The sequence below is a fragment of the Carcharhinus amblyrhynchos genome, unplaced genomic scaffold (assembly GCF_965287045.1).
Source record: "Carcharhinus amblyrhynchos unplaced genomic scaffold, sCarAmb.v2.hapA scaffold_43, whole genome shotgun sequence".
Taxonomy (NCBI): Eukaryota; Metazoa; Chordata; class Chondrichthyes; order Carcharhiniformes; family Carcharhinidae; genus Carcharhinus; species Carcharhinus amblyrhynchos.
The window spans coordinates 1,063,604-1,078,487 of record NW_027649784.1 but is presented as its reverse complement, the minus strand read 5'-3'; the positions used below and the strand labels follow the sequence as shown (position 1 = coordinate 1,078,487).

Here is a 14,884-nt window from a genome sequence, read left to right as displayed (position 1 = left end):
TCAGGCTTCGCATTTCAGGCAACACGACATTACCAAGGTAAGACACGCCAACGTTGCAACAATCAGTCCACTAATGCAGCATGAATGCCAAACATCTGGAATTTTGATGCCTTGGGGACTTAGAATTTAATTAGATTACGTGTTTATTGAGCTAGATTACATGTTAACTGAAGCTCCCATGAAACTGCTGGTTTAGTTTAAGTTACAAGGTTGTCCCATAGATTGCATCTGATCCAGTGATGAGGGGTTGCGATTTTGAACATCTTCCAAAGAATAACAAAAGAATCACACTTGATGTGTTCGCCTTTTACCGTCAGGTGCTGTCCAAGTTACGGTGCAATTCTTGTTTCTAACCACATTTCGCCCTCCGTGCCTTTGACAAACGCAGTGACGATTGGAGAGGCAATGGCCTAATGGTATTATCACTAGACTATGAATCCAGAAACTCAGCTAATGTTCTGGGAGACCCCTGGTTCGAACCCTGCCACGGCAGATGGTGAAATTTGAACTCGATGTAAAAAGGTATCTGGAATTAAGAATCTACTGACAACCCATTGTCAGAAAAATCCATCCGGTCCTTACCCGGTCTGGCCTACGTATGACTCCAGAGCCACAGCGATGTGGTTGATTCTCAACTACCCTCCGAGGGCAACTAGGGATGGGCAATAAATGCTGGCCCAGCCAGAGACACCCATGTCCCACAAATGAATAATAAAAAAAAATTATTTAGGTGAAGGGGCAGAGAAAACACATCTTAAATACTGGGGTCCATGATTTTCCAGTTAGGGTTATGTTCATTGCAGTTTAAGATATACGGCTTGTAACATTGTCTAAGTCTCTGTGTAAGCCTCTGATCAGACCCCATTTGGAGTATTTTGAGCAGTTTTGGGCCCCGTATCTCAAGAAGGATATGCTGGAAAAGGTCCAGAGGAGGTTCACAAGAACGATCCCTGGAATGAAGAGCTTGTCGTATGAGGAATGGATGAGGACTCTGGGATTGTACCCGTTGGAGCTTAGAAGGATGAGGGGGGGGATCTTATTGAAACTTTGTGGCCTGGATAGAGTGGACATGGAGAGGGAAAACTAGAACTAGAGGGCACAACCTCAGGCTTGAGGGACAATCCCTTATAACAGAGACGAGGAGGAATTTCTTCAGCCAGAGAGTGGAACACTTTGTCACAGAAGGCTGCGGAGGCCAGGTCATTGAGTATCTTTAAGACAGAGATAGATAGGTTCTTGATTAATAAGGGGATCAGGGGCTATGGGGAAAAGGCAGGAGAATGGGGATGAGAAACATGTTGGTGTTTGTAGAATTTTGTCCCAGTGCTGAGCTGAAGGAGTGCTGCACTGTCATAGGATTATGTCTATTAGACAGGACATTAAACTGAGGTTAAAAGAAGAAAGTGCTGGAAAACCTCAAAATGCCAACAGAGAGAGAAAGAGAAAGACAAAGGAGACAGCACTTGGAGTCCAATATGATTTAATTTCTTATTGTCACATAAGTTTTAAAGTTTATTTATCAGTGTCATAAGTAGGCTTACATTAACACTGCAATGAAGTTACTGTGAAAATCCCCTAGTCGCCACATTCTGGCAGCTGTTTGGGTAACACTGAGGAAGAATTTAGCACGGCCAACGCACCCCAACCAGCACGTCTCTCAAACTGTGGGAGGAAACCGGAGCACCCGGAGGAAATTCACGCAGTCACAGGGGAGAACGTGCAGACTCTACACAGACAGTGACCCAAGCCAGGAATCGAGTGTAGGTCCCTGGCACTGTGAGGCAGCAGTGCTAACAACTGTAACATGATGCCGCCCCACGTATTGGGATACAGTGAAAAGTATTGTTTCTTGTGTGCTATACAGACAAAGCATACCATTCATAGAGAAGGAAAGGAGAGGGTGCAGAATGTAGTGTTACAGTCATAGCTAGGGTGTAGAGAAAGATCAACTTAATGCGAGGTAGGTCCATTCAAAAGTCTGACAGCAGCAGGGAAGAAGCTGTTCTTGAGTCGGTCGGTACATGACCTCAGACTTTTGTATCTTTTTCCCGACGGAAGAAGGTGGAAGAGAGAATGTCCGGGGTGTGTGGGGTCCTTAATTATGCTGGCTGCTTTTCCCCGAGGCAGCGGGAAGTGTAGACAGAGTCAATGGATGGGAGGCTGGTTTGCGTGATGGATTGGGCTACATTCACTAGTTTCTTGTGGTCTTGGGCAGAGCAGGAGCCACACCAAGCTATGATGTAATCAGAAAGAATGCTTTCTATGATGCATTAGTAAAAATTGGTGAGAGTTGTAGCTGACATGCCAAGTTTTCTTAGTGTTCTGAGAAAGTAGAGGCGTTTGAATCCCAATACAGAGCAAGAGAGGCCATTTGGCCCTCTTGAGCCCGCACGAACAACAACCCCACTAAGGCCCTATCCCCATAACCCCATATATTTACCCTGCTAATGCCCCCGACACTAAGGGCAATTTAGCATAGCCAATCCCCCTAACCTGCACATCTTTGGATGTTAAAGGTCAATTTAGCATGGCCAATCCACCTAAGCTGCACTTTGCCTTGTGGAGTCTGTGGACCATGTCTATGTTTCATGTCTTAAGTTGCACTCCCTTTTTTGTTTTCCTGAAGAACCTTTTATTGATGTTTTGTTTGCACTTCAGTCCCACGCTCTGATATATGGATAGCTGTTGCGGAGAGGGTCGGAATGGCAACCTCCTCATCAACCTACTCCTGGGCCTGGCGAAACTCACCATCAACAGGTCTAGGCAGCGGGCAATCGACGGGGTAGTCCATCCTTGTCTGCCCCTTTACCGGAGTTATGCCCGTGGCTAGGTGTCCCTGGAGAAAGAGTGTCACAGGCGCAGTTGACGCCTTCCACACCCAGTGGGCACCGCAGGGGCTGGGTGTATTATAGAACCCAATAATCACATTATGATTTGATATTTTAAGTTTCCTTTGTGCTTCTGTTCTGTTCGGGGCTGTTCCCCCTCCTTTTGGGGAGCTGCCCTTTTTAATTTGTCCCTAAGTTAATTTGAGTTTGTTTTTTTTGGTTGGTGTCAAAAAGAGGTGCCCTAAAAGAGGGCTTTGGACACCAAGAGGCAATTTAGCATGGCCAATCCACCTAACCTGAACAGCTTTGGACACCAAGAGGCAATTTAGCATGGCCAATCCATCTAACCTGCACATCTTTGGACAGTAAGGGGCAATTTAGCATGGCCAATCCACCTAACCTGCACATCTTTGGACACTAAGGGGCAATTTAGCATGGCCAATCCATCTAACCTGCACATCTTTGGAGTGTGGGAGGAAACCAGCACACCAGGAGGGAACCCCCGAAGACACAGCAGGGTGGGGGAAGAACATGCAGACAGTCACCCAAGGCAGGAATCGAACCCTGGTCCCTGACGCTGAGAGTTACTGAGAGAGACCACTTACTCAATGACTGAGGCAGCCCAGTGTCACCATTAATGGCCTATGGAATAACTGACCACACCCCGCCACCTCCACAATAAAGTGTGTTAGAAGAAGACTCTTTTAAGATCAAACCAAATAAACAAACTGCACCCCATGCCCTGCTGTGCCCGATGGGCGCTGGAGGCGTCAATTAGGCAGAAGCAGGCGGTGGGACCATTGGAAAAGAACCTGAGTGACTCCCCCCAACCCACAAACACAGTGCAAATAACTTCTCAGCGTACGTTTCTGTTTGCAAACGTCTGGATTGGCTCTTTGCAGGCGGCTAATTAAGATTGAAGACGAGAATTTAGGTGTGATGGGAATTATAAATAGAATGGGGAACGCCTGAGTGTTATAATCTGTTGCTTGAACTGTGTAAGTGTTCTGCAATGGTATGATTCAGCAGCTAGCTTCTCTCTCTCGATAAATTGGAGATGTTTAATTGCCCGGACGGCTGACAGCGAATTCTTGGTTCCAGCAACTTTTATTTTTGAGGGGAATGTTGGGAGTTTGGGATTTCTCCTCTGGATGTTAAAGTTCAGAACTCCTATGGGACTTAAGTTTAAATAGCTCCTGGGCATGAAAGTTGAATGTAAGATTTGCCGTTTCCCCCCGCCCTCCCTCTTTAGTTTTTGGGAGGGGGAGGGGGGGGGTTGGCTAAGAGTCTCACATTCAACAGAACCGAGACGATCCTCTTCTAGAAGGGGAGCCATCTCAAATCGGATTTAAAACTGCTTTTTAAAAAAAATATATAAATGTGTGTGTGTGTGGTTTACTGTTCTAGGCACCAACTGGTGACCAACGGGGAGAGAAATATGTTGCTGTTAATCTACTGGCATTTGATGTAATTTTGAGGAAATCACTTGTAGAATTTAAGTCTTCTGATTACAAGCAGGAGACTGTAGTTGTTTTTCGCTCAGTTAATATATGAAATGCACTGTTCCCAAGTCAGATGATTTTGCTTGGACTTTTAAATACGAGTTCATATTTTTTGTGCGGGGGGGGGGGAAGTGATTCTAATCAGACAGAATTCCTACTTGGAGTAAATCCGATTCCAAGGAACGGGGGTAAATTGATGATTTCCCCCGATTAACTCATTGGTAATCCACTCTGCTTGTGTCCAAACCTTTTGCGTAACTAGTGAATGGGTGGCATTCTGAGGAGAGGTGAGCTATTTTCACTCGGGGCTGTGAATTCTGTACCCTGGAAGGCTGTGATTGTTCAGCTGGAATATGATAAAGATGTGGGGAATGGAGAGTTGATTTCAGCCATAAACATCCAGAATTTTTAGCTCATTCATGGGTTTTGGGTATTGATGCCCACAGTTTAGGTGCATTGGCCATGCTAACTTGCTCCTCTAGTGTTGGGGGGATTAGCAGGGTAAATGTATGGGGTTCAGGAATCAGGCACTGTGTAGGGGTTAGTGCAGGCTTGATGGGCCAAATGGCTGCCTCTGTAGTCATTCTATGAATCCTAAAGCCCATTCCTTAGGTGGTTTCCTGCAAGAAACAGGAGGCTGGCTCAGATGCTGAAATATTACTGACAAATGTGCAAACCAACCAAGACTAGTTTTGTCAGATTCACAACCTGGCTTCAATAAAGTGATATTCAAATCTGTCTGGGGCCAGTGGTTAAGCAAACCAGGATTTTTCTTTTGGGTGTCTTGTGTAAAGAGATGGAAATTGTTCCCTGTATTGTCTGGACCTGGACAACAGGGCCCAAACTGATTTGTTACCTGTTTAATGTGGGTGCACCCCCTCCCTAACTGTAGGTGAGGTGAATCGGAAGTGGCTGTTGACATGGACCTCGAAAGTAGCTTGTATGCTCCACTCCGGACTATCGAAGAGCAGCCAACTTCCCCAGTGGCTTCAGGTATTTTCAGCACTCTTGGAAGTCCAATGAACTGACACTTTTTTTTTGTTTTTACTGTTGCAAAATCAGTCTGTTTTTAACCCTTATACAGTGGACAAATAACTGAGTGTACATCTTATTAGTACAAACAATATTTATTTAAACCCACACAATCAATAATCCCTCACCTGACCAACAATAAGTATCTTACAGAAAATACTAGAATTCTTGTACAAGACCTTGACTTGACTGTGACTGAGTACCCAACAGATATTGGCCTTTATCTGTGTGCTGGTCTGTGTAGTTTGGTCCTTTTGGTCTGGTCTTGCATTCTGGCTGTAATCTTCCTTCCTTCTCATGTGTGGTGGCTCTCCTCTTGCTGGCGATGTTCACCATTGTAGCTCGTTCATAGGGTCAGAGATTCCTGGTTGTGCAGCACCCTAATATCCTGTTTAGTTTCACGCTTTTTTTTGGCCATTGCCAATCATCGATCAGGACTTGACCACCCTGATCGATAAGAGTCCAATCAGGTGCTACTACCACACTGATCTTGGTGTCCCCAGTGGCCATGCCTGTAGGTGTTGTAGGCACATATGTCACATACCTTCCTCCTAAATGAGGATTCACAGTGCCCTTGTGTCTGGTGCTCAACCCAGTGTGACCAGAACATCTTTCATCCTGGAGATGGCCCATATAAGAACATAAGAAATAGGAGCAGGAGTAGGCCATCTAGCCCTTTGAGCCTGCCCCACCATTCAATAAGATCATGGCTGATCTGTTGTGGCTCAGTTCCACTTTCCCGCCCTCTCCCCATAACCCTTAATCCCCTTGCCTATCAAAAACCTATCAACCCGTGTCTTAAAAATATTGAGTGAGACAGCCTCCACCACTTCAACGGGCAGAGAATTCCAGAGATTCACCACCCTTTGAGTGAAGAAGTTCCTCCTCAACTCCGTTCTAACCCCCCCCCCCCCCCCCCCCCCCATCTTGAGGCTGTGCCCTCTCGTCCTACTGTCCTTTCTGAGCGGGAAGAGTCTCTCCACCTCTATCCTATCCATCCCATTCATCACCTTATATGTCTCAATGAGATCTCCCTTCATTCTTCTAAACTCTAACGAGTACAAGCCTAGTTTATTCAGCCTCTCCTCATAGCTCAACTCCGGTATCAGCCTAGTAAACCTCCTCTGCACTCCCTCCAAGGCCGAAATATCCTTGCGTAAGTGCGGCAACCAAAACTGCACACGGTACTCCAGCTGCGGCCTCACCAATGCCTCATCAGCGTTGCAGCCTGTTTGTCTGTCTTTAAACTGCAGCCTGTCAGTTTCGTTTCTTGCCCAATTGTCCCAGAGTGCTTTACAAAACACCATTTTAGATGGTCTGTTTGGCTACAGTATTCAAGTATGCTTTGCAACTGCTGTACTGGATGGGAGCCAAATGACTTGGCTCCCAATTGTGTGTGCTGTACTTAAAGCTTTTTCTTGGCACAGTGCTTCATTTAATTATTAAAAATAATACTGTTAGTATAGACAATAGAGAACAGCTTTTCTCTTGGGGATCTGCTGCCAGGCTGTGAAATTATCTTCAATCAAATTGGCAAAAAATGCCAGTGAGCTTGTCTTTTCAAATCCCCTCAATTCCACTTCTATCTTAAGGTAGGCTAAATTTAGCCTAAGAGTGGCAACAGGAACTGATTTGGGAGTGGGAGGACTGTGGAATGGGTCTGTTTTTTTTAGATGCTCCTAAAAGGGCAGGTTGGATGAACTGCACCTACTGCACTGATGTGGAGAATAAATCAAATGTAGCACATTAAACTCCTTAATTTTCTTTTCAGCATCCATGAAAATTATGACATCTCTCTTGGCCATTGCCTCCATCACAATTGGTGAGATTCCAATTAAGGATATTGCCTCCAAGACATCGATCTGGATTGTGTTGCTTTTGTTGCTTAAAGTGGAATATTATCAAGATGTATGTAGCTTTTGTAACTTTGTTAAAATAGTCATGTTGCATAAGTAGTTAAGATTCCTGTATCAGGCTTGTTTCAATCCTAGTAGCAACACTTTTTTTATTAGAAGTACAAGTTGGGTTAATGATTTGGAAATCTCATTTTTGAGCAGCTAAAATCTTTTGTTAAAGATTCCAATAATATTAACTGGGGTGGTCTAACTACTGAGTAGGCAATAGTTAAGCCACTTTAGGGAAATTGGGAAGAACTAATTTCAAGAGCAATAGAAATTTGGGACTCTCTCCCTTATTTCCTGCTAACACATGCAGAAAATTCCTGAATATTGTTTCTTAACAATGGAATTGGGGAACATTCTTGAAGTTTACTGATGTGGGTGGTCTAGTCATTGTCCATGATATCTGAATTAATTCCAAGAGTCTCCTTTTGCTAATGTTTTTTTTCTTCCCCTCACCTTAATAGGCACTGTCTATATGGATTCTTGCACAAAACAATACTTGATTCCAATTTATCTAATTGTTTCTGGAAGCTTCACACTCTTCTTCATAATGCTATCACTGGTTTCATGTACCCCAAGTGATGAGAACAACATTGTGGTCTGCCATAAAATTGGCCAAACTTGGAAAAGTGTGATCTCGCTGTTCTCATTCATCTGGTTTATAGCAGGTAACGTTTGGATGCTTTACTTGTCAGTTTCTGTTACCCTGGGGGTTCTGCTAGTCAGTCCCTCAGTGGACAAGAGGGGGAAGAAAGTATATAATGCCTATTTTCATTAACTTATTGACTTTTGGGTGGTTTTCTAGTGAAAACTTATTGACTTTTCTAGTGGTAAGCTTGACTTGCCTCACTGTCATCATCCACAAACCTCTAAGTTCAGTCACAGAAGAAACCATAATAGCAAATCTGAAAATAATAGGATTAAAGAATGAAATAGCAAATTTAGGGTTGCTTGTCCCACAGACCATCATTTTAGCCCCTCATATTTGAGTCTGTCACTAAATGGCTTTAGTGGTTAGTATATTGCCTTGCTACCTAAGAGTTGGTCAAGCAAGTCTTCATAAAGTTTGTTTTTTTTTCAGTAGTGCAATTTGATCTATTATCAGTTGGTCCATGTCATACTTGGTGAGTAAACTGACCTTTTCTAGCTAGTTAAAATATGGCATTCTTCAATTTATCCTTTGCCAGCATTTGACTTGCCCACAAACTAATGAACAAGGAAAAGGCAGACCAGGTCCAAAGTGACTGGACTTGAATATGTTCAATGGAAGCTAATTCCTGTAGCCTTCTCATTTGGGGAAAACCACTTGGCTTGTAGGTTTGTCTATTAGTAAACAATCCTTCAGGTTGTATGGCTTGAATCTAAAATGTACCAAGGATTTGTACTGATCTCTTACTGAGAATCCCAATTATACAAGTTCCAGTCCAGTGATTGTTCAGACAAGCAATAGAAGAACATTGGCCAGAAAAATGCCCAAATAACTTGTCACCTGTAAAACTGAGTGTATTTTTTATTTGGAACTTAGTTAAGTCTGAAGGCGTGCCAAAACAGGCATCAACTCCAATTCTATAAATTACTGAAAGCATAATTCTATCCTTCAATATACTTACAGTAAGGGAGTGATCAGAGGAGCTCCCAGAACAATTCTAAAAACCAGCCAGACTATTAGTTTAGTGATGCCACAAGTGCAGTTACTGCCTTTTTATATTAAAGGCAGTGTTAAAACAGGTGAGATCTCATGCAGTTGTCTTTCCTGGGGACTGATGGTGGTAACGCAATGTATTTTTTCACTTCTAGGAAATGTTTGGATCTACCAAATCTACGAGCCAGATTATATTGATAAAGCTTCTCCAAATTACTGTGATAGAACCTTGTACCTTTTTGCCTTCTGGGCCACCACTGTCACTTACATTCTCCTTGGGATTGCATTGTTTCTTGGGTTTTGTGGCCTCCTCTGTGCCTGTGCTTTGGGTGGAAACTTGTGGATTGGGCAAAGAACTGGCTGAGCACTTGAATGGAGAAATCCCTCCATCACTTTACCTTCAATGAGGAAATTTGCACCAACTCTGCCAAATGTGCCTGGCTTCTGCAGGTGAATAATTGGTTGGATCTAATTAGCAGTGCAAATTTTGGACTTTTTAAAAAAGTAAAAGCACTTGATGTCTGTTCCACAACTTTCACTCAACACTAGCAAACTGTTCAGTTGTATGTAACTCCTTTTTTTAAAAAAAAATTCATTGGATATTTCAAATACAAGTGTTGGGACAAAATGTTTGTGTCTAACTGGAGTTGTATTGAAATTGCAACACTTCAATTAGGGTACGTGGGGGTGGGTGCTTCCTATGTTGGGAGCACCACAGGAACTAGGCTTCTTTCTACAACCCTATGTTCCAGAACAAGAATGGAGTCATACCATTCATTCCTTCTGGTCTAATAAAGACCAGTCATGATGTGGGTATGCTGGCGTTGGACTGGCGTAAACACAGTAAAAAGTCAAAACCTGGTGTTGTCAGACTTTTTACTAATAAAGACCAGAACAGAGATTCAGCAGGTCAGGCAGTATCTGGAGGGAGAAAACATTGACCATTTTTGAACCTGTTTGGCTCCTCAGAAATAGAGGCATGTTAGATTCAACTGTAGCTGAGATCTTAAGACATATTAGACAAAAACATTTTAGATGAGGGAAGCTCACATCTAAAATTGAGCTGTAATGCATCTAAGCAGAAGAGGAAGATTAGCTTGTGAACGGTGTAAAGGTGTTCTATAGGTTAGTGGGATAAATCTGAATTCTACAATGCATTAAGCCCATCTAGTCTGCACAAACAATCTATTTATGTTGCTAATCCCCCTGACAAAGGAGCAATGTAGCACAGCCAATCCACCTCACTGCATACCTTTTTGGATGCTAAGGGGCAATTTAGCAAGCATTTAGCCTAGCCTGCACAACTCTGGACTGTGGGAGGAAACCACACAGACGTGAAGAATGTGCAAACTACACACAGTCAGCCACGCTGGTGCTGAGACACAGTGCTAACCACCATGCTGTCCATACCAGGTTTTGGGATGCTCCACAGTCAGTGTAGATTAAATGGACCAAATGGCTTTCTGTACTAGGTCAACTTTTACTGGAAATGGAGACAGAAGGCAGGGACGTGTTGGAACCTGACCATGTGAAAGTGAAAACATGGCAACTGGAAGTTAAATTGATCAATGTAACTTCCAATGAGAGCATGAAGCAGCACAAATACAGTCATCATAGAGTTGAGTGAATGGGCCTGAGTGTTTAACTGGGGGCCCAGAGCTCCACCTTTTACTCAATATGGCCTTTAACATTTCAGCAGAATAGGGTCTCAAAGTTGCAAGCTGAATCCATCTTTCTAAACTAATTTGGAATTCTTTAACCAGTTTTTTTTTGTGGCTTAGTTGAGCTACGCTGGGGCAGTGGTTGATTGCAGCAGGTCATGGCAGACCAGTTTATCTTTGAAAGCTCTCATGGCTTTGCTCCAGTGTGCTACACCACCATAATAAGGCAGCTGTATAAAAGTTCTTCCTGTGGAACTGCTACTCCAGTTGAAGCCACCGGGTAGCCTCATGGACTGCATTTCCAATATAAGACTCAATACCATATTTGGTAGCAAAAGCCACTAGCTTTGAGTGCTTGCTGCTCCTTTGTCACCTGCTACCAGAAAAACCTGTTGGACTTTAACGTGGTGTTGAGACTTCTTACTGTGTTTACCCCAGTCCAATGACCAGAGTTTGCTATTTTAATTGAGACAGTGCATCTTTCCCTTCTCTGGGGCATGTGAACACTTTTTTTTTACAGGCACAGTTCCTCAAACCATTCATGGGGGGATAAAAAGCTGACTATGATCTAGCCAGCATCACCTCACATTATCCACTCTACTTGTTAGTCATGGAGGCTTTGTCCATGCCATCCTTTTTGTTTAGAGCACTGTTCCTTTGAGTGGAGAGTTGGGTTCACAAATGGGGCATATTTACACAGGTTCAATTGCAAGATAATGTTTGGGATACATTCCTTGCAGCAAACTACCAGCCTCCAGGAGAACAGCAACCACAACATCACACAACCCTGCCACAGCAACCTCTGCAAGACATGCCAGATCATTCTCACATCTCGCCAGTGAGAATACCATCCTACTAGGTACATGGTACATACTCATACAACTCAGCCAATGTTGTCTACATGATAAGCTGCAGGAAAGGATGTCCTGAGACATGGTACATCAGTGTGACCATGCAGCCATTATGACAATGGATGAACAGACACTGCTCACCGTTCCTCTTGTTGGGGAACGCCCTTGCAGTCAAGGGCATTCAGCCTCCAATCTTCAGGTAATTCTCCAAAGTGGCCTTCAAGAGACACAAGGCAGAATTGCGAAGCAGAAACTGATATCCAACTTCTGCACACATGAGGTTACCCTCAACCAGGATCTTGGTATCATGTCACTAAGTGTAAGCCTACCATTTGGCCTGGGCTTGTAAAATCTTCCTAACCACCCTGGCTTGAGAGAATTCACAGCTCTTTAACCTGTCACTATCCCTCTCTCCACTCACATTGTCTATACCTGTAAAGACTTGCATTCCAACCATATCTTGCAATTGAGTCTATTATATATGCCACTTGTGAACCCAATTCTCCACTTACCCTCTGAAAATTCATACCAACAAGAAAACCCTGTTGGACTTATTAACCTAATGTTCTGAGACTTTACTGTGCCCACCCCAGTATAAGGCTGGCATCTCCATCATAGCAATGAACACAAGAATTAGGACTGGGCCATTTTCTCTCAATCACTTTGTAGTTATCCTATTGTTAACTTGCTTTCTTATCTTTGTATCATCAGCAAATTTACTTATCATTACATCTGATCCTCCTTCACTGCTCACGCTTCTACCTAAGCCTGATGACCTAACCCTGTTCCTTTTTTAGCCCTGTCAAAACTGTATTTATGTCTGTGTGTCAGACTCCATCTCAGTCTCAGAGCCTACTCCTAACAATCACCTTCTTTTCTCCCCCCCCCCCCCCCCCTTAAGCTGTGGCCCACTCTCCTTCTTCCACCACCCCCCCCATCCGCTGTCCTCAAACTCCTCCCCTAACAGACATTCTTCATTCCAGTCATGTCTTTCCCACTTGCCCTGTGTCCTGCTCCCAAAAGCCCAGATCCGTCTTTTTTTTTCTTCTCAACTCCCATCCATTGCCTCATTCCCTCTCTCTTCCCCAGCATCTGTCCCCCCTCATCCCTAGCCCCCTCATGTCCGCCCCACACCCTCTCCTGCCTGACACTTGCATGGAAGGAAGGTCATTTGCAACGTGTCTGCCCGAGCCTGGATCTTGTCCAGGTCTTGCTGAATTTGATCGTGAACTGCTCCAGTATCTGAGGAGTTACAAATGGTGCAGAATATTATGCAAACGTCCCCACTTCTGAGCTTATGGGGGTAGCTGCTTGGGCAGGAACCAGGAGCCAAATGCTCTCTTTATTGTGATTCAATGTCCTTTATTCTCTGAGCAAAACCTTCATTTGGTCAGTGATAATAAATTGAAGTCTTCCAGTTAGTGACAAACATTTACTTGTCTCAATCTTCTGTCTCTTGCTGGAGAGTCTGGTGTCTCCAAGGTCAGAAAATTAATGTTGGTTGGTGTGTGCCCAATCCAGAAGCACGTGAGAGTAGTTTGGTTGGGGCTCAGCTCTTAAAATCAGGAGCACACCCACTGAAAATCAAGCCCATTAAGGGGCAATCGAGCAGAATTTTACTTGGCCTGTCCGCTTTTACAGTTGGGAGGGCAGGCTGTGGTCAGGCAGCTTTTACACTTTAGTTTCACCTTTGATCCAGCTTGTGAACAAATGTCACTGAGGTCTGTGTGTGGTTGTGCTGCTTGGAGGCATAGTTTCGACATCAATTTTTTTTTTCCCCCAGGCCAGCGGCTCCCTGAGACGTGTCTGCAGAGGCTGTGCCCCTGAGGGAGCAGGTTGGAAATACAAGCCTGCACTGTCCTTCCTGCCAGCTGCGATGTGGAGATGCTGCTATTGGAGTGGGCTAAACACAATAAGGAGTCTCTCAAAACCAGGCTGAAGTTAATCTGATGAACTCTAACCTAGTGCTGAGACCTGTTCCTGACAGCCTCAGCCTTCCAGAGTGCGTTTCACTCTGGCTGGTCAGTCGTTACACAAAGAAATCCCACAACACCAGCTTAAAGTCCAAACAGATTTATTTGTAGGAAACGCCACGAGCTTTCGGGACAGCCCGTCCCTTCCTCAGGTCCCGAAAGCTTGCGGCGTTTGCTACGAATAAACCTGTTTGGACTTTAAACTGGTGTTGTGGGATTTCTTTGTGTTTTACCCCAGGCCAACGCTGGCATCTCCACATCACAGGTCAGTCATTAGCTAGCCAGCCAGCTTGAAATTGCATCCTGGGCCAGGAACATACTTAGTGTCTGCTTCCAGATCCACAGAGTGCAAGTGCCTGATGGCTAGAATTTTTCACCAATCATAGAATCCCTACAGTGCAGATAGAGGCCATCGAGCCCTACACCAACGATAATCTCACCTATTGTCGTAACCCCACATATTTACCCTGCTAATTTCCTGTTACTAAGGGGCAATTGAACATGCATATTTTGACGCTATGGGTGAGTTTGGAATGGCCAATCCACCTAATCTGCACATCTTTGGAGTGCAGGAGGAAACCCAGAGCACCTGGAGGAAACCCATGCAGGCACGGGGGGGGTGGGTAGAACGTGCAAACTCCACACAGACAGTCACCCAAGGCTGGAATCAAATTGGATCTGTGGTGCTGTGAGGCAGTGGTGCTAACCACCCTGCCAGCTGCAATGACTCTGCCAGGGATGAAGAAATAGCTTTAGCAATTTAAATGTAGGGAACCAGTACTTTGGTAGCTCACTCTTGTGATCACCTAAGCAGGTCCCGATTGTAAATTTCATTTTACGCTTTCTGTGATTAATGGGGCTTGTCACTAATTTCACACACAAACATCTGAAATATCCTATGGCTATCACAGAATCCTTACAGTGCAGAACTCGGCCCATTCAGTCTGCACCGACCACATTCCCACCCAGCCTCTACCCCCATAACCCTACATATTTACTCTGCTAATCCCCCTGTTACACTAGGGTCAATTTAGCGTAGGCAATCCACCTAACTCGCACATCTTTGAATTCATCCTTTTGTCCTTTGCTCCACCTACTGTGGGTGGCAACTTGCTCAGTTTCGATGCGTGATCTCCAAGGAATGCTGAATCTGTCACAGGTTTCAGTTTCATTTTCAAGAATACTTAAAAAAATGTTTTACTTCCTTCTGTAGAAAGACAGAAAAGAAAACGGCTACCAGAAGATTGGCAGACTCTGCTCAGGCTTTAATTCAATTTAGATGCAGAATTCACTTTATCAATGGGCAGCAAGTTTGCTAGTAATTGTAATGAGGTGTTTTAAATACTTTGCAGTTTTAAAGGTATGTGTAATATCTTTAATTAGTCCATACATGTTAGATACATTTTGAGAGGTTAAAAAAGAAACTCGGTTGCACAGTTACAGTGACCCTTTGACACCAAATGCACTTTAGATACATTCCTCTAAAGCACCCAA

At 44.1% G+C, this 14,884-nt stretch overlaps 1 protein-coding gene across 1 annotated transcript; it reads left to right on the top strand.

The window, feature by feature from the left end:
• Window positions 1–5,250: 5,250 nt before the first annotated feature.
• On the top strand, window positions 5,251–9,439 carry LOC145337116 (transmembrane protein 272-like). The gene is made up of 4 exons (XM_080181879.1): window positions 5,251–5,323; window positions 7,134–7,184; window positions 7,728–7,931; window positions 9,061–9,439. The coding sequence occupies exons 1-4, from the start codon at window positions 5,251–5,253 to the stop codon at window positions 9,267–9,269; spliced, it is 537 nt and encodes a 178-aa protein (XP_080038005.1). The 3' UTR covers window positions 9,270–9,439.
• The last annotated feature ends 5,445 nt before the right edge of the window (window positions 9,440–14,884 follow it).

What these genes read in the sequence shown, in the direction of transcription:
- LOC145337116 (XM_080181879.1), top strand. Translation starts at nt 5,251, where the DNA reads ATGGACCTCGAAAGTAGCTTGTATGCTCCACTCCGGACTATCGAAGAG. An exon ending in AACTTCCCCAGTGGCTTCAG is followed by an intron (nt 5,324 to 7,133) that starts GTATTTTCAGCA and finishes TTTTCTTTTCAG; the next exon opens with CATCCATGAAAATTATGACA. An exon ending in CATTGCCTCCATCACAATTG is followed by an intron (nt 7,185 to 7,727) that starts GTGAGATTCCAA and finishes TCACCTTAATAG; the next exon opens with GCACTGTCTATATGGATTCT.